At 51.5% G+C, this 8027-nt stretch overlaps 1 protein-coding gene across 3 annotated transcripts in view; it reads right to left on the bottom strand.

Annotated features, from left to right (window-relative positions):
• CMIP (c-Maf inducing protein) overlaps window positions 1-1045 on the bottom strand; it is a 275350-nt gene extending 274305 nt beyond the window's left edge. For 2 of the 3 annotated variants that reach the window (XM_074209741.1, XM_074209742.1), the window contains exon 1: window positions 551-1044. In XM_074209741.1, the coding sequence (XP_074065842.1) occupies window positions 551-850 (300 nt within the window). In that variant the 5' untranslated portion in view covers window positions 851-1044. Of the gene's footprint in view, window positions 1-550 lie in introns of all 3 variants that reach the window. The other variant, XM_074209740.1, reaches the window with a different exon arrangement.
• Window positions 1046-8027: the final 6982 nt, after the last annotated feature.

The following is an 8027-nucleotide window of genomic DNA, read 5'->3' as shown; positions in this document are numbered from 1 at the left end:
ACCCCTCGGCGGCACGGTGCCCCCGGCCCGAGAGCCAGGTTCACAGAGCACTTCGGGGCCCGAGCTTCGCTCGTCATCCGCTGCCCAGTCCCCCGAAGCTGCCTCACTTCTGACCGTGCTGGGGGGGGCACTGACCACGCAACACCACATTTCTGGAAAACACGGGCGGGAGGCTGCTCCGGGAATGTCCCCGCCCAGGGGACCCCCGACCCGCACGGCGCCGAGGGCGGGCCAGGCTTCGGGCGCAGACCCCAGTCTGAGCCGGCTGCCCGGGGGGGCCGGCTGCCCGGGGGGGGGCCGGCTGCCCGGGGGGGCCGGCTGCCCGGGGGGGGGCCGGCTGCCCGGGGGGGGGCCGGCTGCCCGGGGGGGGGCCGGCTGCCCGGGGGGGCCGGCTGCCCGGGGGGGGCGGCTGCCCGGGGGGGGGCCGGCTGCCCGGGGGGGGGCGGCTGCCCGGGGGGGGGCCGGCTGCCCGGGGGGGGCTGGCTGCCCGGGGGGGCGGCTGCCCGGGGGGGGCGGCTGCCGGCAGCGGCGCGCCCCCCGGGGTACTCACCGTGGCCGAGGCCAGGCTGTTGTCCGCCAGGGTCAGGTGGTGGGGCTCCCAGCGCCTCAGGAACTTGGAGGTGAGGATCTTGCTGAGGAAGGTCCTGGGGTGCCGGATGACACACACCTGGATGTCCCCCTCCTGGAGCAGCTTGTACCTCATCCCGTGGCACAGCAGCAGGGCCCTCCGGCAGGGCACGGCGCCCGGCTTCCCGCCCTCCCCCGCCGACATCTCGCCGCCCAGCAGCGGCTTGGTCTCCTCGATCTGCCGCGGGCCGCCCGCCCCGCCGGAGCCGCCGGTCAGATCCATAGCCGGGCCGCCCGGTCCTCCTCCTCCTCCTCCTCCTCCTCCTCCTCCTCCTCGCCGCCGCCTCCCGGGGGAGGAGGAGGGAGCCCCGAGGCCCGGCCGTGTCACGGCAGCCCCCGCCCCCCGCTCTGGGGGAGGGTCCGACGAGCCCCCCGGGGAGGGGGCGGGAGCGGGCGCCGGCGCCGGCCGGCCACGGGGCGCCCGCGGAGCACGAGCGGCGGCGGCGGCGGCGGCGGCGGCGAGCCCTCCGGGACCTGGGCGCCCGCCCTCCCGCGCGAGCCTAGCCGGCCAGGGGCATGTCCGCGGCGGCGCTGCCCGGCGCCGAGCCCGGCGGAGGCGGGGAAGCAGGCAGAGCCGCCGCGCCGCGCCGGCCGGGGTGCGAGAGCAGGGGGAGCGGGGCGGCGGCGGCGGCGGCGAGGCGGCAGCTCCGCGCTTTGTGCCGCCCCACAGCCGGGCGGGGGCGCCTTTCCCCTTCCCCTCCGTCGGCCCCGCGCTCGCCTGCGTGCACGGCGCTGCTGCGCGTGTGTACAGTGCGGGGTGTACAGTGCGAGCGGCGGCGAGTGTGAGTGCGCGTGTGCGTGTGTGTGTGCCGGGGGCGGGGGGAGCCGCGGGGCCCGGCTGCTGTCGCGGCGGGGGGAGGGGCGGAGGGAGGAGGGAGGGGGCGGGGGAGGGGCGGGAGCGAGCGCGGGGCCCAGAGATTGCCGAAGCGGCCCGGGGCCGGCCCGATTGGTCTGGCCCGAGTCACGTGCCGGCCCTGTGACGTCAATGGCAGCGGGAGCTGAAGCAGGAGCGCGAGCAAGAGCCGGAGGCGGCAGGGGCAGCTGTGGCGGCAGCAGGGACGGCTGCAGCCGCAACAGCAGCCCCAGTCTTGGAATCAAGCGAGGCCAGCGGGAGGAGAGGCCGCCGCGGAGCCCGGCCCGCCGGAGCCAGGGGCCGCGGCCGCAGCCCGGGCGGGCGCGGCAGGCGGGGCGGGACCGCCAGGGCGGGCGGACGAGAGCGCCAGACCCCGAGCAGAGCGGGCGGCCCGGGCCGCGGAGCCGCGGGGGAGCGGGGGAGCGGGGCGGTGCGCGGCGCCATCCGCGGCCCGGGGAGGCGGCCTGCCCGCCCGCGCGCCAGCTCCTGCCTGGCTGCCGCCGGAGGGGACGGGGAAGCGGGCGGGCCGGGCGCAGCGCCGGGCTCGGAAGCCCGCCGCCGCCGCCGCCGCAGTGAGGGGTGAGGCCGGGCCGGGCCGGCCCGGGGCAGCGGGCGTGCGCAGACAAGCCAAGCCGGCCGCCCGGGCAGGGCCTGGCGGGAGCCGAGAGGGAGGACGTGGGGGGCAGGAAAGGAGCCCGGAGTACGTGGGGGGGAGTGGGCGGGGGCCAGCCCGAGGCCGCGGTGACCTCATGCCGGGCAGCGCCCCCTCCCCGGCACCCGCGTTGCCAGGGGCTCCGGGGCTCCCTGCCCACCCAGGGCCTGCCCCGGGAGCTTGCCCTCCTGGGCTCGGGCTGGAAGCCGGGCCGGCACCGCGAGCGCCGAACAATACCTGGCCGAGGTGCGGCTCCAGGGGCCCGGCGAAGTGGCGCCCAGGGTCTCCGCCGGGACGGCCGGAGGCGGCCAACTGGGATAATGAGGGTCACAAAAAAGGATTTTTCTCCTGAATTATCCAGTCCCGTCTTATTTTGCCAGTACAGACACAACCAAGGTGCCCCAACTTTCTGGCGTCAAGAGCTTCCCCAAAAAAACACAAGGGAGACACATCCATGTTGCCCAGCTTTTTTCCTTTGTGTCTGCAGTTGAAGACCTGGGGTCGGGTGTTAAAAGCCCTCACACACAGCCCAGTAGCCAGAGTGCTGAATGTAGCCCCAGAACATGACTTCAGCCATTCTATTACCAGGTTGGATTTTAGGGATTTGCCTAAATTAGATAGATAATCTCTTCCTGTCTTGAATTATATGATCATAAGTGTAGCTGCATGGATCTTGTGGGTCTAAATACAGAATCCACAAGCTTCCACAAGAATCTGAGTTCTGAGTCAAGTCCCACAAAATACAATTCAGTAAGCATTTATGAACTGCTTTCCCTGTAAGGTGCTGACAATTCAAAGACAAAATGTTATCTTGAATTAAAAACTTTTATTTCTGTGTTACTTCTCCTTGAATTCCCACCCCCCGACAAAAACAATTAAGCAAAAGTACAGTGACTGCATGTGACAACGTATATCCAGCTTTGTGTCCTATTAGTCCCCTGCCTCTGTTTTGAGAAGGAAGCTATGTTTCAGGATTTTTTCTGAGTGTTCTTTTTTCAGCAACCTAGTCAGTTTGTCTTTTTGTAAATTTTTCAATTTGTTGCGGTTCCTGGCCTCCAGGAGCCTCCCTTCTCCAGAAGAATATAACATTTAAGGAAGACCATACCAAGCCCCCAAGAGATCCAGGGTATGAGTCATTCTGGAGAATGAAAATAGAGTTAAATAGAAATGGGACTCTAAATAAATTCACTTGTGGGGCCAGCTGAGGAATAAGTTGAGACTCAAGAATTCACTGGGGGTAAAACATTTAGTTTGGAAAATAGAATTCTTGCCATTCAAACTTGAAATTCAGAATACCCCCACCCTGGGAGAAATCTTATTGTTGGCAGAGCACTTAAACCATTGAGGAATAATGTTCATAGGGTATTCCTAAAAATATATTAGAGCTGGAAGATTGCAGGATTGGGACCCAGGGGAACTGGAATCAAGTTCTGGTTCTGCCACCTAACTACCTCTGTAACTGGTCCAATCAATTAGCTTCCCTGGACCATGTTTTCTCACCTACAAAATAAGACATTTGGATAAGATCCCCTCTGAAGTCTCCATTATCTAAATCATTGATTATCTTTGAGGAGTTTCTTGGGTCCTCTGTCCTATGGGCTGAGAAGTCAGGACTCCTGAGGTAACTCCATACACACAAATTATAAAGCCCTAAGAGTGAAGGGTAGAGAGCCAGAATTCTAATGCAGCCCTGAGTCTTAGCTATACATCTGGGTCCTAGATGCTAAAAGGACTTCAGATGCAAAGCAAAAATGAACAACCATTGATGTCTGTCCTCAAATAAGACCATGTCATCGGGGGAGGTAGATGCCATGAAAAGCACATGGATGGAATTTGAGTGAGGGGGTACTGGGCTAAGTCATCAGTCTCACTTTCTCCTCCAAAACCATCTGGATCCAGTGGCCAGGTATAAATCAGGTATGAACAACCATTACGCATATCCCTAGGGGGCCTTCCCGATCCCCTCAGCTCTAAATCATTCAGGCTACAATGTAAGTGAATTCTCCAGTAGGGCAGCACTCTGCCCTATACATATAAAGTATCAAATGGGAATATGGGAAAGGCCTTAACAGCAAGATCATAATTTCAGATCAAAATTTATAGAACTCTACAAATATAAAGACACATAATGATGAAGAAACTGACTCCTTTGTTGTGAAGGCTGTTAAGCCAGAAGTTTTTTCTCATTTAATCCCATTAACCTGACTTAATCTTCCTTTAGAGTTTTGAACAGAAGAACTGAGCAGTCAAATACCACTACAAAAAAAAAAACCAACACAATCTCTCCATAACAAAAGAAGTTTTCAAACCCTAACTAATGGCCCACAAATTTCAGGCCAAATTCCATAACCACAAACCTTCACAAGGAAAGATTTTGTACCATCCCTTGGGGTTCATTTCAACAGGATTGAACCTGTAAGCTGAGAAAAGCAGGAAGGACTGGAAATCTCACATGAGAATTTAATTCTCTGCAACTTTTGGCACAGTCAGTCACAAAACAAGTTAACCAGAGGAGTATTTCAATTTCTGAATTCTTTCCTGAAAAATTTTTTACTATTTTGTGAAACAACCAGATAAGAACAATTATCTTCATGTCAGCAAACAATTTTGCCCTAAACCAGTTTCGTAAACATGGAATGCTTGGTGCTGAGGCTGTGACAAATAGATTTGGATTAGGAAGAAATAATTACTAAATACCAGAAATGTGCCATTTATTGTTGTTCAGTCTCTTATGATTCCTTGTGACCCTATTTGGAATTTTTTTTGGCAAAGGTGCTAGAATGATTTTGGTATTTCCTTCTCCCACACATTTTACAAATGAAGAAACTGAGGCAAACAGGGTTAGGTGACTTGCCAGGGTCACGCAGCTAGTAAGTATCTGATGCCACATTCCAACTCAAGACAATGTCTTCCAGACTTGAGGCCCAGCACTATTCCTCTTCTAGCTATACCATTATTTGCCAACCATTGCTTTAACATAAAATATCTCACTTGATCCTCACAACAACTCTGAAAAGTAGGGGCTACTATTATCCCCATTTTACAGATGAGGAGACTGAGGCAGACAGTTTAAATGACTTGCCCTTGATCTTAGTAGGTATTCTCTTTTTGTTCCAGCAGCTGTAAAGGAAACAGAATTATGAAGTATCAGAACAGAGGGGGAGTTTAGACCATGCTATAGAGTTAAAAGGGACTTAAGAATATTATACCCCGTGGTCCCCAAATCGAAGATGCTTAATAAATTCTTGTTAAATTGACATAAATAAAATATCAGAGCAAAAAGGGACTCTTTAAATATAGAGTTTCAGAGATGAAAGTTATCCAAAAACAGAACATAGAATGCTTGTTGATAGGAAAGATCTAAAAATAGAGTCTGTTGGATTTGAAAAGGACCTCATAATGTAGACCATAAAATGTGATATTGTTAAAAAAAAACAGCCAATCCAAACCTCTTATTTAATAGACATAAAAACTTGGATCCAGTAAGTGAAAATGACTTGTTCTAGGTCACTTGCTCCTGACAGTTTTTGGTATTCTTGGCTCCTCCTTCAAATCCTCTCCCTAAACTTGCAATTACAACTGCATTCATATCTAAGCAGTTCTTAAATGCCTACCAAATATGGCTAAATCTTCCGATATGACCATAAATTATTGAATACCACAGTCTCCAAAGAATTAAAGTTAAAAATCAAAGAGCAATGAAAAGGTGCATGGTAGAAGGAAGTAAACTGCTATGTAATAATAACTAGAAATTGCACAAAGAATGCAGCATAAAGAATTAATAACTTTTTATCCATCATTTACAAAGAAGACCACATCAGGGAGGTGATGCCACAAGTTCATGAATTGGATTTGAGTGAGGGGGTGCTGTGCTAAGTCACCAGCCTCACTTTGTCCTCCAAAGCCAACTAGGTCCATTGGACAGACAGGGATCAGGATGACTGGAGATAGTAACCCTGGATGCAAGGCAATCACACAGAGCTGGTAAAAGTCAAGCATCTGAGGCTGGATTCAAACTTGAGTCTTCCTGGCTCCAAGACCAGTGTGCTATACACCGTACCACTTAGTTACCCTGCCATCAGAGATATGTATGACCAGAAGTCATTCAGCAAGAATAAAGGATAACTAGAGGACAGCCCATGTAATATAATAGTGACCAAATAATGTTTAAAAATCATGGCATCAGGGCAGCTAGGTGGAGTAGTGGATAGAGCACCAGCCCTGGAGTCAGGAGTACCTGAGTTCAAATCCAGCCTCAGACACTTAATAATTACTTAGCTGTGTGGCCTTGGGCAAGCCACTTAACCCCCATTCGCCTTGCAAAAACCTAAAAAAAAAAAAATCCATGTCATCATAGATGTATAGATTTGGATTGAGACAGGAGGGACTTTAACTTCTGAGTCTAAATCCTTAGTTTCATGATGTGGGTGGGTGTAGGAGGGGGGACAGAATGAGACTAACTTATCAGCTATGAAATCTAAGACAAGATTTAAACTCAGATCTTCCTCATTGAATAGTAAGAGAAATAATCCCCCAGCATGCTGGGCAGGCATATATAAAGGATTTAATGGAGGACTTGGACAAGAATTACTTGAACTGAGAAAACATAGATGAGTTGCAATCTTATTTTTTTGGAGTACCCACATCAATGGAATGTTGAGATGGCCTACTACATAACTTTCTACATTCCAACTTGTCCCCCTCACTTCCCTCACCCTGTATCTAAGGGGGAAAGGCGCACTGAGCTATAGAGATATAATGATAACCTAGTGTTTGGGCTCATTCTGTTCTCAAATTTTGCTAATTAAGGTGGTAGGTTTGATAGATAAGATGACTAAGGTACATTTAAAGGCAAAATGAATGTTTTCCTCACATTTGAAATTGATCCACTCTGCCAGGCTTAGACCTTAGTTATCTTCTCATCCCTTAAAAGTCATCTTATGCCTGCCAAAGGACCACAAAGGTCATTGTACCTAATGGGATGGAATAATTTTTTCCTACATCTGTTTTTTTAAAGATTTTATTTATTTTGAGTTTTACAATTTTTCCCCTAATCTTACTTCCCTCCCCCCACCCCCACAGAAGGAAATTTGCCAGTCTTTACATTTTTTCCATGGTATACATTGATCCAAATTGAATGTGATGAGAGAGAGAAATCACATCCTTAAGGAAGAAACATAAAGTGAAAGAGATAGCAAGATCAGACAATAAGATATTTGTTTTTTTCCCTAAATTAAAGGTAATAGTTCTTGGTCTTTGTTCAAACTCCACAGTTCTTTCTCTAGATATAAATGGTACTCTCCTTTGCAGACAGCCCCAAATTGTCCCTCATGGTTGCACTGATGGAATAAGTAAGTCCATCAAGGTTGGTTGTCACCCCCATGTTGCTGTTAGGGTATACAGTGTTTCTCTGGTTCTGCTCATCTCGCTCATCATCAGTTCATGCAAATCCCTCCAGGCTTCCCTGAATTCCCATCCCTCCTGGTTTCTAATAGAACAATAGTGTTCCATGACATACATATACCACAGTTTGCTAAGACATTCCCCAATTGAAGGACATTTACTTGATTTCCAATTCTTTGCCACCACAAACAGGGCTGCTATGAATATTTTTTGTAAAAGTGACCTACATCTGCTATTAAACTTCATTTAACAGTCAGTTTCTATATTTCTTACAAACTAAATTGTTAAATGTAAACAGGCATGAAATTTGATTAAGTCTTCTCCCTTTCTGGGCCTCCATTTACACATCTGTAAAATAAGTAGGTTGTACTTTAATCCTGATCCTTTCCAATTCTATGACTTTAACAGGACTCTGCCAACTTTTTCTTAATTATCCATGGAAACGCAGAATAAATCTGATCTGAAATGGTATCCAAAGAAAGAATGACATAT

Source organism: Macrotis lagotis, chromosome 1 (genome assembly GCF_037893015.1).
Source record: "Macrotis lagotis isolate mMagLag1 chromosome 1, bilby.v1.9.chrom.fasta, whole genome shotgun sequence".
Taxonomy (NCBI): domain Eukaryota; kingdom Metazoa; phylum Chordata; class Mammalia; order Peramelemorphia; family Peramelidae; genus Macrotis; species Macrotis lagotis.
The sequence above is the reverse complement of the archived record's forward strand: the minus strand, read 5'-3'. Positions and strand labels throughout refer to the sequence as shown.